General features: G+C 46.7%; 1 protein-coding gene across 5 annotated transcripts in view; it reads left to right on the forward strand.

Moving 5' to 3' along the window:
* The first annotated feature begins 839 nt into the window (after positions 1–839).
* The window catches only part of SCHIP1 (schwannomin interacting protein 1), a 126,776-nt gene continuing 109,118 nt past the window's right edge, over positions 840–18,497 (forward strand). Inside the window, exons 1-2 of one of the 5 annotated variants that reach the window (XM_060099076.1) lie at positions 840–996; positions 1,523–2,209. In XM_060099076.1, the coding sequence (XP_059955059.1) occupies positions 1,541–2,209 (669 nt within the window). In that variant the 5' untranslated portion in view covers positions 840–996; positions 1,523–1,540. Of the gene's footprint in view, positions 997–1,023; positions 1,306–1,328; positions 2,210–18,497 lie in introns of those variants that run through there. The other 4 variants (XM_060099075.1, XM_060099072.1, XM_060099074.1 and 1 more) reach the window with 4 other exon arrangements.

Below are 18,497 nucleotides of genomic sequence, written 5' to 3' on the forward strand. Positions count from 1 at the left end.
GCCAGGAGCTTGTGACCTGACACCCACCTCTTCCCCTCCTTTAATGTCCCCTTGATTGGAGGTGGCCAAAGGGGACTCTGGAGGCTCGCCCAAACCTTTAGCTCAGATTCCCCACCTCCATGCCAGACAGCAATCCCATCTCACACTCCTCCATTCCTCATACACACACCTCTCATAGGTCATCCTCGGCGTGCAGCCGGGAGGGGAAAGAAAACGTGAGCTAACGCAACAGGTTCCACCCACAGCCTGAACTTACAAGGGGAGACGGCCAGTTGACTAGAGCTGGGCGGTGGAGGGAGAGGAAGCGGCGAAGAGGAAGGTGGAAGGGAAATGATGGTGCATGACCACCAAGCACACGTCACTCGGACTCCCACATGGGCTTGTGTATGTGCGCATGTAGCGGGAGGGAGGTCCTGCAAGGGGTCACTTGGGGACTTCCGCGCGGGTTTGGGAGACACCGGGCCTGCGCTTTGGGATGCGCGGGGATTTAGGCGGGGTAATGAGCCCCGCAGAGAGGGCTTGAGGCTCTCCCAGGAAATATGAGTGTGTCTGGGGGTTAAAATTCACCACCCTCCCCAGGGCTCCGCCCCTACTAAGTGGTCCTGTCTGCGCCCCTAAAGCCCCGAGTCCCCTTCCCTCGGGCCTTTTCCCGGCCCCTCCAACGCGATCCCCGCCCGGCCTCCCACCCCAGCCTGCTTCCGAGAAAGCCGGGAGAGCGGACTGCGCCGCGCCCGGCAGCCTCTGGGCATGCTCGGTGGCGGGACCGGCTCCGTGCCGGCAGGGCGCGTCCTCCCTCCCCCAGGGCGGCGGCGGCGCCTGCAGCTACGGCCGCCGCGCCCCGGCCCCGCACACCTTTGGGGGCCGCGGGGGCCACCCTGCCCGGTGGGAGCCGAGAGCGGCCCCCACCCCGAGGCTTCCGGCGAGCCGAGGAGGGGCCGGCCGGGGAGGCGCGGAGGCGGGAGTGAGACCTCCGAGCTGCCTGCGGTTCCTTAGAAAGTAAAGCTCGGCTCGCCAGCGGAGCCGGGCTCCCGGCCGCCGGCGGGGGCGGGGCGGGGCCGGGTAGGGGGTGGTCTCGGCGCCCTGCGCTAGGTGCGAATTTAGTAGCCGCCCACCCTCTTCTCGGTCCCCGCCCCCAGGGAATTATAATTCTCTGGGAAAGTGTCTGGTTCTCGGAGAATCCCTGGGGCGGGGTGCGGGGGCGCGCCCGGCGCAAAATGGTTAAAACAAAGTCCATGCGCGCCCCGGGGTCCCTCTTATGGAAAGTCTACGTGCCGGTGGCTGGGCACCCCCTTTGCTGATTTGAGGGTTAGTTACCCGGAGGAAGTCTGCCTGTCGCAGGGGAGGGGATGGGATGAGGAAAGCCTCAGGCTGGTGCCGGCTGCCCCCCCGCAGGCCTCTTTGGGGGACGCACCTCCAGCCAGGCGGGCGCGGAGCCCTGGGCCGGGGCGTTCGCGGCGGGCGGCGGGCGGCGGCCGGAACAGGCTCGGCCCGGCGGCTCACTCTTTCTGCCTCCTCCCCCCAGGATTACCGAGAGGATGGGATGGATCTAGGCAGTGACGCCGGCAGCAGCAGCAGCAGTAGCCGCGCCAGTTCGCAGTCCAACTCCACCAAAGTGACCCCTTGCTCCGAGTGCAAATCCTCGCCGTCGCCGGGGGGCAGCCTGGACTTGGTGTCTGCCCTGGAGGGCTATGAGGAGCCCTTCCCGGTCTACCAGAAGAAGGTGATTAATGAGTGGGCGCCGGAGGAGGACGCGGAGAAGGAAGACGAGGAGGAGCGCAGCGAGCGAGGGTACCGGGATGACCGCTGTCCTGCCCAGGAGCCGGGGGACGTGAGCGCCAGGACCCGCAGCGGCGGCGGCAGGGGCGCCACCACCGCCATGCCGCCCCCCGTGCCCAACGGCAACCTCCACCCGCACGACCCCCAGGACCTCAGGCACAATGGTAACGTGGTGGTGGCCAGCCGGCCGAGCGGCTCCCGGGGCCCCCGCCGGGCGGTCCAGAAGCCTCAGCCGGCTGGGGGCCGGCGCGGTGGCCGGGGCCCGGCGGCCGGGAGCCTCTGTCTTCAGCCCACGGACAGCGGGACGTGCGTCCCGGAGGAGCCCCCGGTGCCCCCTATGGACTGGGAGGCTCTGGAGAAGCATCTGGCTGGGCTGCAGTTCCGGGAGCAGGAGGTGCGGAACCAGGGCCAGGCGAGGACCAACTCCACCTCGGTAAGTTGCCCGGGGTGCGTGCCCACGCGCGCACACACGTACACACTCCGCGCACAGCCCGCACGCGCCCTACCCGCGCTCCCGCCCGGCGGCGGCCCCATTCATCCTGCCCCGAGGGTGGGTGCCGGGCAGGAGAGCCTGATTTATGCTCCCCTGGGGTACCGTTGCTCAGTCTCTGAGCTGTCTGGGTTTGCAGGATGGGCGGAGAGGAGGGAGGGGCAGCCGGAGGGCAGCGGAAAGTCCGGTTAGTGGAACCAACGACTCATTTTAATGGAATTACTTATGGAGACGAGGTTGTGAGTCACTTGCCTGAAAATAAATCCGGGGAGATTTTGGCACCGAAGTCGGTGGCCTGTGCGTGGGTGATATTTCAGGTCGTAATAGTTGTGGCTTTGTCAGCCGTGGTGGGTGTCCCTTCGTTGCCACTAATGTCTCGTCCATATACAGGCTGTCCCTGCGCACAAGCACGCATTCGCCTGCCCACACCTCCGGTGAGGCAACAGGGATTGTTCCCTCTTGGCGTTTGAGCGGATGCTCCTGAATTGTAATGGGTTGACCGCCCTCCTCTGAGATTTTTTCCTTTCTGAAACCCGATCTATTGTTGACCTGAGGGAACGGGTGAATTGACCTGCTGGGATGAGGGAGTGGTTCTTTCCTCTGTGGGCTGACTCACCCCCTCTCCGCTGAATCCCTCCTAGTTTTGATAAGCAGTTCCTTACCGGAGGCTTGTGCCTCAGTTCAGGAAACCCAGAGAGGTAAGGGTGCTGGAGTGGAAAAGAGAGAGGTAGGGAAGGAGGGATACATCTATAATAAGAAGCTCTGGCAGGTTCACACTTGTCTCAACATCTTTTTTGCCCCTGAGAGGAGAGCAGATCAATGACTTAAAAGAAAAGCGTCATGAATGTGGCTCCCCTATTTATCACTGTTTTGAGATAAAGCAACAGTTGTAATTTGAAATCATTAATGAACGGATCCCAAATGGGGCTGAAGGGCATACAGTTTAAATGAGCTGCTTTCTGTGTGTGGCAGTGTGGGAGAATGCTTGCTTGCAGGTGTAATTTTTCGGCTCCAGGGCCCTGGAGCTACTGGAAATTGGGTGCATGCACTTCTGACTTCAGGGGTAAGGACAGTTAATTGGCACGGTTTCTATCAGAGAGAGCCCTTGGCTGACAGAGCCCACTGGTTAGTGTCCCTTGAGAAACTACCTATTAAATTAACACACTCATTTTAATACCAGCTGTTTACCATGGCCACTCGCAGACACGGAATCTTTCCATTACAGCCAGTACTCTGTCTTGTACCTTGCAATTCAAAACATGCTTTTCCCACCTAGTGCTGAGAAAAATACCTGATTAAGCTCCCTGGACTTAAACAGTGACTTGAAGATACATAAGATTCCTTTACTATGGCCTGACATTTTTACATTCCAGGAAAATGTAATAATTGTGTATACATGCAAAGTTAGGGTTTGATGATGACAATGAGTTCCATTATTCAAAAAGTTCTTGAGCACCCATGTGTTCTGTGCTAAATTCAAGGTGTGATTCTCACCGCTGCAGTTACACATCTGACCACGTGGGCCTGGAATTATGGTGAGCGAGGTAGGGATGCAGCCAGACTCCCCGTCCCCACCCCCAGGAACTTATAATTTAATGGCTAACGTAACAGACCAGCCTACCCCAACACACACACACATCTTCTTCTTCCTTATTGTTGTAGAGACTGAATCTTTCCTTCTTGGGCCATCTTTGAAACCTGAGGGTGTCTTGTCTCCTCACCTAGCGAACAGTTTGCATTGTGGGTTCCTCCCCTCTCCTTCCCTCGCCCTCCTGAAAATGTCCCCCCCTGGGCATTTCCTCCACAAGTCACACCGAAATTTGGGTTCCATCGATTCAAAGTAAGTATATGTACAAAAAAATGGCAGAAGGAAGTGGCCTGTGAAGTTGTTTAATATTGAAATTTTCAGTATTTTGGTTTGTATTGGAACAAAATTACTAGCTGCTGTTAGTTTAGAATAGTGTTTTTCAAATTGCAAGTTCCCCATGAAATCACCTTATCACTTTTAAAAAAATAAGATAGAATGTACTGCCGTGTGTTGCAGGAAGTCACAGTAAGATTTTTTTTTTTTTTTTTAGAAAGTTTTGTTTCAGTTTTATGTAGACGCCGGGTTACAGTGTAAGATTTCTTTCCCACTATGGGTCGCTGTCATAAAAGTTTGGAAAACACTGGTTAAAATCCTGTTTACCCCTGCCTGGAATAAGTGCAAGAATTTATAACCCTGAGGACAGAAGTTTGAGAGTAACAAAGGAGTTGGTGCAAAAGAAGAAGTCTGTCCTGAAGGAGTTGCTCAAATCGAGTGATATTTTTGCTCCTCCTTAAAAAGTTGTGTGTAGGGCTTCCCTGGTGGCGCAGTGGTTGAGAGTCCGCCTGCCGATGCAGGGGACACGGGTTCATGCCCCGGTACGGGAAGATCCCACATGCCGCGGAGCGGCTGGGCCTGTGAGCCATGGCCACTGAGCCTGCGTGTCCGGAGCCTGTGCTCCACAACGGGAGAGGCCACAACAGTGAGAGGCCCGCGTACCGCAAAAAAAAAAAAAAAAAAGTTGTGTGTAAATACATTTAAGTGAAATTAATACATAGTACTGGGAGGAGGGGTATAAAATGAAAAAGGCAGGTACAGTTCCGTCACCTGTGAAGAGACCCAAATAAGCTATTCCCACCACATGACTTTTGCCTGTGCAGTTACCTCTGCTGGGAATCCAGTGGCTGGTTCCTCCTCATCATTCCAGACTGTGCTCAACTCACCTCCTGAGAGAGGCTGTCCCTGGCCCCCCTCCCTAATACAGAGTAAGGCACTCCACCCCCTACCAAGGCACTTCTCGTGTATTTTCTTAGTGCTTATCACTGCCTGACATTATCATGTTCAGTTCTCCTTCATTTTTGGTTCTCTAGAATCGAATTGGAGTGCAGGGGTCTTGCCTGCATCGTTTAATTGTTGGAACCTAGTGCGTGCGATAGTGTCTGAGAAGTAGTAGGTTCTCAAATACTGAATAAATGAAGTGTTTATAAGACTCACACGGCCCAGACCTAAGCCAGCCCCCTTACTGTACAGTTGAGAAAATTGAGGCCTAGAGAGGTTAAGAGATTTGCCGAAGATCCCAGTAAGAAAACTACGAAAGGGCTTTTGTCCTTCCTTCTGATGCCAGGCTAGGTGTTTTCCTTTTGATGCTCAAAATTAGTTGAAACAAAAGGAAAGGAAAGAGCTTCCACCTTCCTGAAATAACTTAAAGGGTTTCCTAATGACAGTCCTCTCTTGGATTTCCTTAATGTTAAGTAAACTAGGAAATAATCAAAACCCCATGACTTTACGAGTCTCTTCTCACAGACAGGGTTTGGTTTGGTTTGGTTTGAGTGGAAACACGTTGAGCTCTGCCCAGCAAAGCAGCGACAGCCTCCTCATCCCTGTCCAACGCCCCTTTCTTCCTCTTGGCTACAGTGATACACTCAAAATGAAAGCCTGAGATCACAAGGATGTGTTGACGATCAGCTGTCTCTAATCCAGGGAAGATTTAGAGGCACGTTGAAAAACACACAATGTTTGGGTAGGACTTAAAACCTAGGGCTGACCTTTACCTTGTGAAGTTGTGAGCAGCTCATCTCTCCCTTGGTGCCAGTGGAGGGGGATGAGCTTGGAGGCTCCTGGGAACCACCTTTGGTGTCAGAGCAGGAGGTGCCTGGGGAGTCTTGAAGGAAGTTCTGGTGGCCTGACTTCCTGCTGTCTTCTCAGGGCTGCTCCATCACAAACCTGCATCGCCTCCCGCAGCCCACCCCCTCCTCAACGTCCCAACCCCTCACCTCGATGTCAGAGCCCTGAGGGCAGCGAGGTCACTTTATTCCACTGCCTTATCCCCAACAGCTCCCTTGTGCCTGAAGCACTCTTTGGGGGAAGGGGGAGCGGAGGGGGAGGGGAGAGGTTTCACCCAATAAACAGAACTACTCCTGGAAGTGCCCCCTCCAGTTGGCCAGACCCCTCCCCGCCCCCATCCCGTGTCCCTGTGTTTCTCATGGTCCTGCCCTGGACCTGCAGGTGTGTGAACACCCCTGGTCAACTCAAGGGCCACATACAACCCAGGAGTGAGATTTAGAACCAGGGTGCCAAGTTACATGAGTCCTGCCCCCATCTGTTCGCATTCATCCTCAATTCTCTTCTCCCTGCCTGCTCTATGGGAACTGGCGCAGACAATCCTGAGGGACAGTCCTGAGGGAAACCTGTAGCTTCTCTTCCCGTTTCCCTCTTCTGAGCACAGCCCCAAGCTTCTGTCTTTCTCCTGCTTCTCCAGGACCTTAGTGTGTCACAGTATCATTCTTCTGCCTCCCCATCACCAAGTGGAGGGGGGGGTGCCCACTGCCTCAACCTACTCGTCTTCCTAAGTGGAGTATAACTTTACCCTTTTTTCTCCGTGGTCCTTCTGTGAGGGTTTCTTTCCCTCAGAGTCTGTGATCCTCCATGCTGAGCCTGTTCTGCTTCTGGAAACTCACCCCTTTTTTCTCCCTCCTACTTCTCCCTCCTTTTGATTCTTTATTTTTTAAAAAATAGCTCCATTGAGGTAGAATTGACATACAGTTAACTGCACATTTAAAGTCAAGGTGATGCATCTATCTCTCACCCGCAAAAGTATCCTCTTGCTGCTTTGCAGTCCTTCCCATTCTGTTCCTTGGCAACCACTGATCTTAGTTCTATCACTATAAGTTAGCTTGCATTTTCTAAAACTAATGTAAAAGGAATCATATAATATGTACTCAATTTTGTCTGGCATCTTTCAGTCAGCATATAATTATTTTGTGATTCATCTGTGTTATCGTGTACGTCAATAGCTCATTCCTTTTTATGGCTCAGTAGAGTTCCATTCTATGGATATACCCTACTCCCTGGTTGATGGACCTTTGGGTGGTTTCTAGTTTTTGTCTATGACAAATAAAAAGTGCTGTGAACATTCACGTACAAGTCTTTGTACGGACATATCCTTTCATTTCTCTTGGGAAAATACCAAAGAGTGGAATGGCTAGATCCTATGGGAGCTGTGTGTTTAACTGTTTGAGAACTTGCCCGTTTTCCAAAGAATTTGCACCATTTGATGTTGGTTTCCTCTCCCACCTGTTGGTGTATTCCATCTGTGTCCTTGGGGATTTGCAGGACATCTCTCTTCAGGTGACTGGGGTGACTGATCCCCTATCTCTTAAGAGAAAACAACAACAAAGTACCAGGATCACATTTTATAGCCAACCAAAGTCATTACACCCATTGTTCAAAAAAAGGAAAGGACTCTTTTTTAAATTAAAGAGGAGTTCTAGTTGTAGACCTGACACATTTTCATTGCACTTTTATTATTTTTTACTGCCTGTGACAGATGCATTTTCCTCCATTAATGAGAAGATAAGAATAATTTTAATTAACATGTTAATTGAAGGCAAATTCTGATGAAGTTATTTCCAAAGTACTTGAAAGCAATTTGTCTTTTTATTTGTTTGTACTATTAACTAGTAGCAAACTTTAAATAACCTACATTTCTTCCGAGAATGGTACTAATTACAGGTTATTTTCAATGTATTATTCTGAAAGAATTACAGCCTAGTTACTCCTCCGTCGATGACACTACTAAAGTAGCTTGAATGGCTGAGTAGTTTGTTTCCTTAGTTACTCAGGCTATGTTTAAATTGCATGAATTCCCATTTTTAGAGACTGAATTAAGAGGTCTTTATTATTCCTGCAAAATACAGTAAAGTTTATAAGTTTAATAAGTTATGTGATTCATCAACCTGGGATACCACAGTGAAAACATTCTGAGTGGTTTGTAGTTATCACTTATCCCTCTTAGAGGGCACGACATGACAGTGTTAAAATCATTTTTTTTTTTTTACCATAACCGGCTTAGCTATATTCTCTTTTTTTTTTTTTTTTTTTGCGGTACGTGGGCCTCTCACTGCTGTGGCCTCTCCCGTTGCGGAGCACAGGCTCCGGACACACAGGCTCCGCGGCCATGGCTCGCAGGCCCAGCCGCTCCGCGGCATGTGGGATCTTCCCAGACCGGGGCACGAACCCGTGTCCCCTGCATCGGCAGGCGAACTCTCAACCACTGCGCCACCAGGGAAGCCCCTACTTAGCTATATTCTTTGCTTCAGCCTTTACCTTGAAACGTTTAGTGTCATCATTGTCTGCTTTTCTAATTTATGTTGATTTCTGTTTAAGAGCTGCAAAGGCTGCTCTCTGCATTAGCATGTACTCAAGACTTTAAAGAAATATGGTTGGGTTTTCCAAAAACTTAGGTTGCAGGTAAACCACAGGTTCTGAGGCTGTTTGTGTATTTCAGCTACCATCAGATAGTTCATCCTACTGCAGAAGAGCCTTTTGAAAATATTGTAGTTGGATTAAAGGAAATCTTTGCCCACCAAGCAGTTTGCACATAGTGGTCCTTTAGAACATTCTAAGGATCACTGTCGTGCCACAGATCTGAAAAACAGATAGAGATATTCTCATCACACATTCATTGAGCTGTTTGAACATCTCACCACTGACATCACGTCACCTTCCTCCATCCCTTTCTAGCTCAGAATGCACTTTCAACTCTAGAACCTTTGCCTGGCATTCCTTGTGACTTCACTCCCAGGAAGGCCCAGCACAAGCCCTTTGCTCTGTAGCAGGTCTGGACGCTGCTGTCCACCAAACCGCCCAGCACTCTCTTCCCCAAGGCGTGCTCTGATTCAGCTTCTTTGGGAAGCTGTGCCTGATCATCTCGGCTCTAAGCAACCTCTCTTCCGAACTTCTTACTCCACTTGTGTTCCACTTCTTCATTCTTAGGTTTTAAAAGGCTCATCCCTGGGCTTCCCTGGTGGCGCAGTGATTGAGAGTCCGCCTGCTGATTCAGGGGACGCAGGTTCGTGCCCCGGTCCAGGAGGATCCCACATGCCGCGGAGCAGCTGGGCCCGTGAGCCATGGCCGCTGAGCCTGTGCGTCCGGAGCCTGTTGCTCCGCAACGGGAGAGGCCACAACAGTGAGAGGCCCGCATACAGCAAAATAAATAAATAAAGAAAAGGCTCATCCCTAACAAAACTCAAACCAGACCTGTCAATCTCTGGTTCCAGGCTCTTTCAGTGACATGGTTTGCATTCTCTTTCTGTGGGTATGTCTCTTATCTGCCCAACTAGTTTAAATCCGTCCTCCCCTTCAAACACATACATGTACAGGCTCAGGCATTTCCTGAGGACTGGACATTTGATGAATGCTTGTTACCTGGTTAATGTATTTTGTACCACCTTTCTGTCTAGTTTTTAAATTTGCTCAAAGCCAGTATACTACGAACTTTATTAATGCTAATAATAGTAATTACAGATCCTTCCTTAAAAGTTTATCTGGACTCTGTGACATTACATTTGCATTTTAAAATAGAAATTTGTTTTTACTCCTGGACCTTTGCCTCTGAAGACATGAATGGTTTTGTTTTCTTACCTCTGAAACTCAGTCCTAAGTTGTTTTTTTTTAACAACAAGGACCTTTGCAAATGCTTTTCTTTAGCTGCTTTATGTTCCCTGAGCTGTTGGGACAGATGACACTTCATACTGTTGCTGCTTTATACTGTCAGTGACTGGGAGATTATTTTGCACACAGCTTTTGTAGAAATTCAAGCGCCATTTATGAAACTGAGCATTTTTCATAGAAAAGTAATAGGATTTTAAAGATAGAAAGGATCTGAGAGGTCATCTCATCAAACCCTCGCCACTTTCAAAGGAGGAAGCAGGCTTATGAAGATTAAATGTCTTTGCCCACCTTCCTCAGCCCAGGCCTGACCCAGCCTCAAGTCATCTGACTCACAATTCCCACTTTTAATGAACTCGGCCTCCTTCAGCTACCTTTTTAAAAAAGAGTCTTTTCACAACTTAACTGGAGGATAGATCTAGCCTCATCACTTAAGAGCTTCAAGACTGGAAGTAGCTTCTAATTTTTATCACCTGATAGAAAAGTTTCATTTTATTGTTTATTTCTTTTTCTTTTTTTAAAACTCATGTTGCAATACAATCATAAAATTGCTTCCTTCCATTCGGATTTCAGCTCATCACCGTATTTCTGCCAGCAGAACAGTACTCTTCCTGGGTTGACAGATTTTTTATTTTCTGTCCTTTTTCCTTTCCCATCTGTAAACACCTTTTCCTGGCTGTCCACCCTCCTCTCCAGCACTGGGCAACACGCAGTCCTCTCCTCTCATAGGTTCAGGGCTGACTGGCCCTTGAGGACCGTGAAAGGAGCCGCCTGAGTACCAGGAGGCAGAGGAGGGAGCAGCGAGGGTGAGGGCTGACCGTTGTGCATGTCACTTCCATTTACAATCCGTCCATTGACTGACTGTCAGGCTATGAGGCGGTGCCCGGGTTCAGAAAGACAGGGCGAAGAAGATTTCCATGTGGCTCACCGCACAAGTGGAAACATTTTGTTCTAACTAGACAGAGTTCTAAGTGAATCGTTTATTATAAGCCCAAAAAAGAGCAAAATAACAAAACCAAGAAGAGACTAGAAAGAAAAGCATTTGTGGAGTTCAGGAGAGGCCCATAAAGTAGTCTCTATTAGGACACTGGCTTTGTTAGAACATGGATGAAAACTAGGAATAGAAAAATGGACGTCAGGGAAGGGAGATGTGTTTGGGTTTTTATGTTGCCTGTATGACGTTTTTGAGTTTCCCAGTTAAATCTGTAGAAGTGAATCATCACTCTTTCTTCTTGTCAGGTCCAGGAGAGTTGTAATAATCACTCTCCTTCATTTACCAAGTCTTATGAAATCCATAAGAGCACTCATTGTTTCAGATGTTCTTGGTGTGTTTGCTTTGTTTTGGTTTGGTTTGGTTACTACTATTCACTTTTGTGAATGATTCTGTTATTTTCCTTATATATTTGTTAAATAATTATGTCAAGCATGTTCTATCCCCAATTTTCATCACTTGTTTTTCTCTGTTTTCATTCATACATATATTTAACCTAATTTTATTCTCTCCACCTGACCTGTTTTTTAGTATTTGTGTTATTATAGGTTATTCCCATTTTTTCCTACTTTGTGGTATTTTCTCTATAAAGTATCAATATATGCGATTCAAAGCTGACCATTGGGAATTCCCTGGCTGTCCACTGGTTAGGACTCTGCGTTTTCACTGCCAGGGCCCGAGTTTGATCCCTGGTCGGTGAACTAAGATCCTGGGAGGTGTGTGGCAGAGCCAAAAAAAAAAAAAAGAGAGAGAGAAAAAGGTGATGGTTTAGGCTAGGAAACACCAGGTGATAGGAATGAACTCAACCACTGCTTGTTCAGTACCAGATTGATGGTTTTTAAAGTACTTGTAAAATATTTTTTAGTTATGTTTTACTGACATGAGGTTATACTTAAAGCAAAGCTTACTGGAAGTGAAAAAGTTACCAGTTTTCCTCAGTCTAGCTTTGTATATCAGATTTCCTAATAATTGCCTCTTGTATCTGTACATTTTACTGATGCCTCTGTATCTCCATCCAAATATTTTATATTTACTTGTAATTGAGTGAACTTTTTGGTGTATCCATCATCAGCAATATCATGTCACCTTTCTCTCTCTTTTTTTCCTTCCATTTCTCAAAGTCTCTCCTTAATATTTGTGACTCATGAAAGTGATTGTGAATCTTCCTTGGGATATTAGCATAGTATACCAAAAAAAAATTTCAGTTTTTATGGATTACAAGGAGCATTGCATTAGTCAGCAGCTGATTTCTGCAGATTCATCAGTTCAAGAGTTTTATTACCCATGTCCTAATAGAGATGATTGATTCTTCAAAACTCTTCCTTGTAGAAATAAATGTCTTAGTTATTCGTGAATTTTTGGTTTTCTTTTTTTTTTTTTTTTATGTTACAAAAAGCTTCTATCAAGAAAGTGGTGGCGGCGTGGGGTTGGGGGCTTTTCCAGGTGATGCTCCATTTGCCCAGGTGGATGGGGTTGTTTTCACGGTGCTTGAGGAAGAGCAGAGAACAAAGCAGCATCTCTACAGCCTCACAATCAGGCCTCCAACAGGCAGATTTTCTACTGGCGCCTTCTGGACACACACCAGCCAGGCTGATAGGTCATTGTCCCCGTGGCAGCACATACCCATTGCTTCCTCCTCTCAGATCCCCCCGCTGTGATCCGCAGCCTGCCTCTGTTTCCCATTTCACTCCTGTGTGGGTGACCTGTCTGTGCAGAGAACCAATACAAAGTCCATAAGAAAGTGGCTCCTCTAGTACTGGGCACCTCTGGTGGCCAGAGCCCCTGGCCAGGCTCCCTCATGGACCTCTTAGTGATGGAGAGTTGAGGACAAGCACTCTCCGAGGCTAGCTAGCTGTGGCCAGGGACCGCTTGCTCACTAATAGCCTGTAGACATGCCCCGAACAAAACAACAGGTAAGTCTAGACAGCTACTTGGTTCTTGATGCTGTTTCCTTCTTGGTTTGCCATATATGGAAAGAACTTCGCTGTCTAAAAAAGTTTAAAGGGAATGAGGTAATTTCCTCGTAATTCCTGAGATCTCCAGCCGTGTTTTAAATTTAGGTTTGAGGTTAGAGCATTAAAAAAATAAAAACAGAAAAGTTGCTGTGTTATGAAATGCTAGGGCATTTTAAATGTCAAGTCCATCAGCATGATAGCTTGTACCCCCATTTTCTCCATCCAAAGAAAGAATAGTGTTAAACTTCTTTCTAAAATAGGAAGGGTCTGGACCTCTGGGAACCTGGCACAGTGTCTTCTTAGCAAAGAACGTAAAGCCTAATCTCCACTCCTATAAAAATAACATGTTTTCACATAGTTTCAAAACCAACTTAGCCTTCTGTTTTTCTCCTCATGGCACCAGAGGCTAAAAATTATGCCACTTATGAAAATTACAATTTTTTTCTTTGTGCAGTCTTACATAATTTTGGTCCATTTTGACCGGGGCTGACATTTTATTATAAGCAACAACATCTTAAGTTTTCTGTCCTTTTTGTTTTCCACTCTAAAATTGCTTCTGTGAGGAGTAGGACAAGACCACTGGGATTTTATTTTTGAATACTTAAATTATGTAAATTATGTAATCAATGATCTCCTGTTAGAGTTGTTATCCGGCCAACAGTGACCCCACCGTCTGACCCAAATAGCCCTTAAAGTAAGATTTTGTTCTAGAAGAACAACTTTAGGCAGCAGTAATTTAAAATTTTTCTGAATACTGGCTCTACTATGGTATGGTGGTTTCAGTATTAGATGTATTTTTCTTGTGTTTCTTATGGAAACTTTCAACAAAGTAAACGTACAATGGTTGTGCTTAAACTAACATGTAAGACCTCTGCAGAAAGTCCAGTGCACTGGAAGCAAATTGAAATTCTCTTTTACTAGCAAACAATCACACTGAGAATGTGAATATTAGAGCTGGAAGGCACTCCATAGCAAGGGTGGCAAAATCAGATGCTTCCAGAGGCCACGGAGGAAACTAATGAGAGGAGTGGAGGACAGGTCCCAGGGACAGAAGACAGCTGTTCTTTCATACTGCTGACTTGTTGCTGTGCCAGAATCTCAGAGTTATGATATGTCAGGAGAAGCCCAAGACCCAGGTTTTTATGAGGAGTATCTTGAATACTAAATGCACTGAAAATAACTTTAAATAAATACAGTTTTGTGGAGCTAAGAAACAGGTCTGTGGTTCAAAAGATGGCCTTGGGCTACCAGTTTTCCATCCCACACTTAACCCAACCCCTTCATTTTACAGGTAAGAAAACTGAGACCCAAAGATGTTAGATGACTTACCTGAAGTGGGGATGAGGTGGGGATGACTTGCTAAGAGGTTTGGTAAGAGTCTGGAAATGAGAGATGTCAGGGAGGAAAACTCCTGAAGGAGTGTTGGTCTTATTTACTGACACCAGCGTAACATATTTCCCCCTTTCAATGCTTAAAGTAATTTGAAACAATAACATCCAGAGGAAAAAAATAAGAGATGCCTTAGGTACACACCTTCCTATATTTCACTTTATTTTTATATACATTCCATTACTTAGAATTTAGTTTTCTCTTTCATCTTCAGAGCAGTTCAAAAATTGATTTGTTGTTTGGATTTGGGGTATTTCGTTATTTATGATGATGAAAAGGGAAGGGCTCTTTAAGAACAGATTGTCTTAAACATAAACATGCGTGTGCACACAGACACACACACACACACACACATACAATGCAGGATATGTGGCCTCAGTTCTTTTATCTGCTGGAAACTCATCTGAGACCATTTAATTCCATGGGGTGGTGGTAGGGGTGAGTTCTAATAAAATTTTTTGTTATATAGAATCTAATGAAACTTTAATATTGATGAATTGTATTGTTTTCATTTAACTAAATATATAGTATTTAGGAGGACTTATTGAAAGTATAGAGATTGGGAAGTTTTTTTTTTCTTCTTTAGAACTATTGGCTAGAAGTCCAAAGTCAACAGATTTCAAACAAATGAGACAAGTTTGGGGTGTTAATTCACTTTCCTTTGGAAAAATGGGAAATGTTCACTTAGCTTTTTTTAAAAAAAACTTTTTATCTGGGAATAACTTTAGATTTACAGAGGTGTTACAAAGGTAGTACAGAAAGTTTCTGAATATCCTTTACCAGCCTCCCCTGATGTTGACATTGTATATAATATGTATATTATATATAATATACACATATATAATTATTAAGAGAAATATACTTGTTTTCTGATATTTCTTCAAATATAATAAACAGTTTGAGTATATGTCAGTGTGTGTGTTGTATATATAACTGTGGTACACTTGTCAAAACTAGGAAATGAACGTTGGCACAGTATTATTACCTAAACTGGAGGCTTTAATTGGATTTATATTAGCTTTTAACATCAAGAAGGTTGTATTAAAACTACCCAACAAAGGTAATAAATAACATACAGGCTGTGGCTTGAGGAGAGAGGGGAGAGTTGGGTCCTTCGTATTGTCTCTCGGCTTCCACAAAGTCATCCCAAGTGAACTTGAACAAAGATTCTGCTAGTGTGTTTGCTTTGTAGATGCATTTTGAAGACTCCTACCTCCTCTTCCGATGAGGTTGGCTTCCCTCAGTCTCTCCGCTGCAGGAGGCATGTGTTGTGAAGGATCCGGAGAGGCAGGTGAAGAGAGAAACTCCACAGGCCTGTGGAGGGCAGGCTCCTCCAAGCAGGAAGGCAGGAGTCAGGGGACTGTGTTGTGAGCCATAGTCTGCTTTCACAGGCTGTGGCCAGCCTCAAATTGTCACTGTCCTTTGGAACGGTATTTGGCTCGCCAACATCTGAATCGTTTGTTTATTTGTTTTTTAATGATTTTTTAACATCTCTATTGGAGTATCATTGCTTTACAATGGTGTGTTAGTTTCTGCTGTATAACAAAGTGTATCAGCTATACATATACATATATCCCCATATCTCCTCCCTCTTGCGTCTCCCTCCCTCCCACCCTCCCTATCCCACGCTATGGTGGTCACAAAGAACCGAGCTGATCTCCCTGTGCTGTGTGGCTGCTTCCCACTAGCTGTCTATTTTACTTTTGGTAGTGTATATATGTCCATGCCACTCTCTCACCTCGTCCCAGCTTACCCTTCCCCCTCCCCATGTCCTCAAGTCCATTCTCTACATCTGCATCTTTATTCCTGTCCTGCCCCTAGGTTCTTCAGAACCATCAGAAAGAGAAAAATAAATACCATATGTTTATTTGTTTTTTAATGAGGAAGCAGCATTTTGGCCTGGGAGTCTCCTTCTTTAAAGTTAAGGGTCTGATGGAATTGTGAAGGCTCTGTGAGCCTGTGGTGTGAAAATTCCCGCAGAAGGGAGTAAGTTACAGTTGACTAGAAAGAGGTGTAAGTGGCCTGGGGGACAAAGCCCACTCAGGCTGTGAAATGAGGGCTACACATTTGGGAGACGTCACAGGCTAGAAATGGTGAGGAAAGAGGTTTGAGACTCGTGAAAATGGAAAAGGAAAGGAACTTGGCATATCAGAATGTTCAGTATTTGCTGACTGATTGAATAATCCGAATTTTCAAAACTAAACTGGCTGTGGGCTCCAGGCATAGTTTTATCAGCAATAGAAGGATGTCCCCATGACTCAGTGACTTCTCATAAGGAGCGTTCCGGTTACTCATTCCCTGCCTTTGTGTGGCCTGGTTTGGCTGGCAGGATCAGTGATTTCCTCTTAGGACTTCTACAAATTTCCCAGAATTCTTTTACTAATTACATGTTCAATGTATTGTGGATTATGATACTACTAAGTAAATGTTTCTTTCAGTAAAACCCATATAATCAGGTTGAAAACTGTGTGTTCTCCAGACCAAAATGTTTTTTTTCTTTTTTTTTATATTGAAGTGTAGCTGATTGACAATGCTGTGCCCATATCTGCTGTGAAGCAAAGTAACTCAGTTATACACATATAGACATTCTTTTTTTTTTTTTTTTTTTTTTTGCGGTACATGGGCCTCTCACTGTTGTGGCCTCTCCCGTTGCGGAGCACAGGCTCCGGACGCACAGGCTCAGCGGCCATGGCTCACGGGCCCAGCCGCTCCGCGTCATGTGGGATCTTCCCGGACCGGGGCATGAACCCGTGTCCCCTGCATCAGCAGGCGGACTCTCAACCACTGCACCACCAGGGAAGCCCTAGACATTCTTTTTTTTATATTCTTTTCCATTATGGTTTATCACAGGATATTGCAGGCCAAATGGTTTTACTAGCTGCTTCAATTTATATACTCCTTTGAAATTCACTAGATGCTATGCTCGAGGATGGGACGTATGCACATCACTGACGTCTATATTCTTAGGTTCTTCTTCCTGCGGTGGATGTGCATGGGGTTTCTGCCCAGCATGGGTTTACCCTTCCTAACAGCACCCAGGTTCTTTCTAGGGAATTACCTCTTTTCTGCTGTGTGCGATTTTGGTGGGAGGGCAATTGCAAGTGGCTGACTCCTGTTCGGGCAACCTTAGCCTAGGTTCTCCCTCCCCTGACTCTGCCACAGGTGGAAGAGCTCCCCTGGGACTTTGGGTCTAGAGCGTTCCCTGCGAGGCCCTCAGGAGCAATGGGAGGCCTCCTCGCGGTGGTGACCGCTGCAGAACCCTTCCCATGAGGGGACCACGGCCATGGCTTCTGCTTCCCAACCTTCCCTGCCTCCCCTGGTTTCTCAGTGCCCACCTCCTGTTGATTCTCTGAGCTTAAATCAGCCAGGGTTGGTTTTATTGCTTTCGAATCAGGAACCCTAACTAACAGTAGGCAGTCTCTCGACTTATGGCTCAGATTCAGACGTGACAGTTGTAGGGCCAATAGCACTAAGTAGAGGCCTTTAAGGTTTTTCGAGTCTTTCACAGAATCATTGAATATCAGAGGTGGAATGGGGACTTCCTGGTGGCGCAGTGGTTAAGAATCCGCCTTCCAATGCAGGGGACACGGGTTTGATCCCTGGTCCAGGAAGATCCCACCTGGCGCGGAGCAACTAATAAGCCCGTGAGTCACAACTACTGAGCCTGCACATCTAGAGCCCATGCTCCGCAACAAGAGAAGCCACCGCAATGAGAAGCCCACGCACTGCAACAAAGAGTAGCCCGTGCTCGCCACAACTAGAGAAAGCCCACATGCAGCAATGAAGACCCAACACAGCCATAAATAAATAAATTTATAAAAAAAAATAAGGTGGAATGGTCCTTAGAGCTAGAAGGGTAACTCATGCTGGGTGCAGTCCCCTTCTTTTTTATAGGTGAGGAAATAACCACATAAAGTGAAAGTGACTTTCAAGGTGTCATAAACAGAACATGCCGCATTGACATCCTATGCTGAGATCTCATGATTCAGCTACCCAGGGCATCTGGACCTCACACCCTCCTTCTACTTCCCTGACCCTGTGAGCCATGGTACCCATTTATAGGGTGACTGGCCAGAAGTAAAGACAGCCATCTGTGGCCTTGGAGACGATCAGTGGCCTTGGAAAGGAGCAAAGGTAACTGGACCACATAGGACTTCAACCTATGGCTGGTGGTGTTATAACCAATATTCAAACACTGAGCTGAAAGGTGCCCTCTGATGCCAGTCCAGACGTGTCCTCTTGATGCAGCTCAGACTTTGTATAAGGAAGTGATTATCAGCAGGCTCTGGAATCAGGTAGACCTGGCCCAAAACAGCAGTAGTAGCATCCTTATGATTAGGGGCATAAAAACAACCAATATTATGGTATAAATCTCATGGATTTTTAATGTGGATTAAAGATTGTCTTCTAGACATCCCTTAT

This window comes from Mesoplodon densirostris, chromosome 5 (assembly GCF_025265405.1).
Source record: "Mesoplodon densirostris isolate mMesDen1 chromosome 5, mMesDen1 primary haplotype, whole genome shotgun sequence".
Taxonomy (NCBI): Eukaryota; Metazoa; Chordata; class Mammalia; order Artiodactyla; family Ziphiidae; genus Mesoplodon; species Mesoplodon densirostris.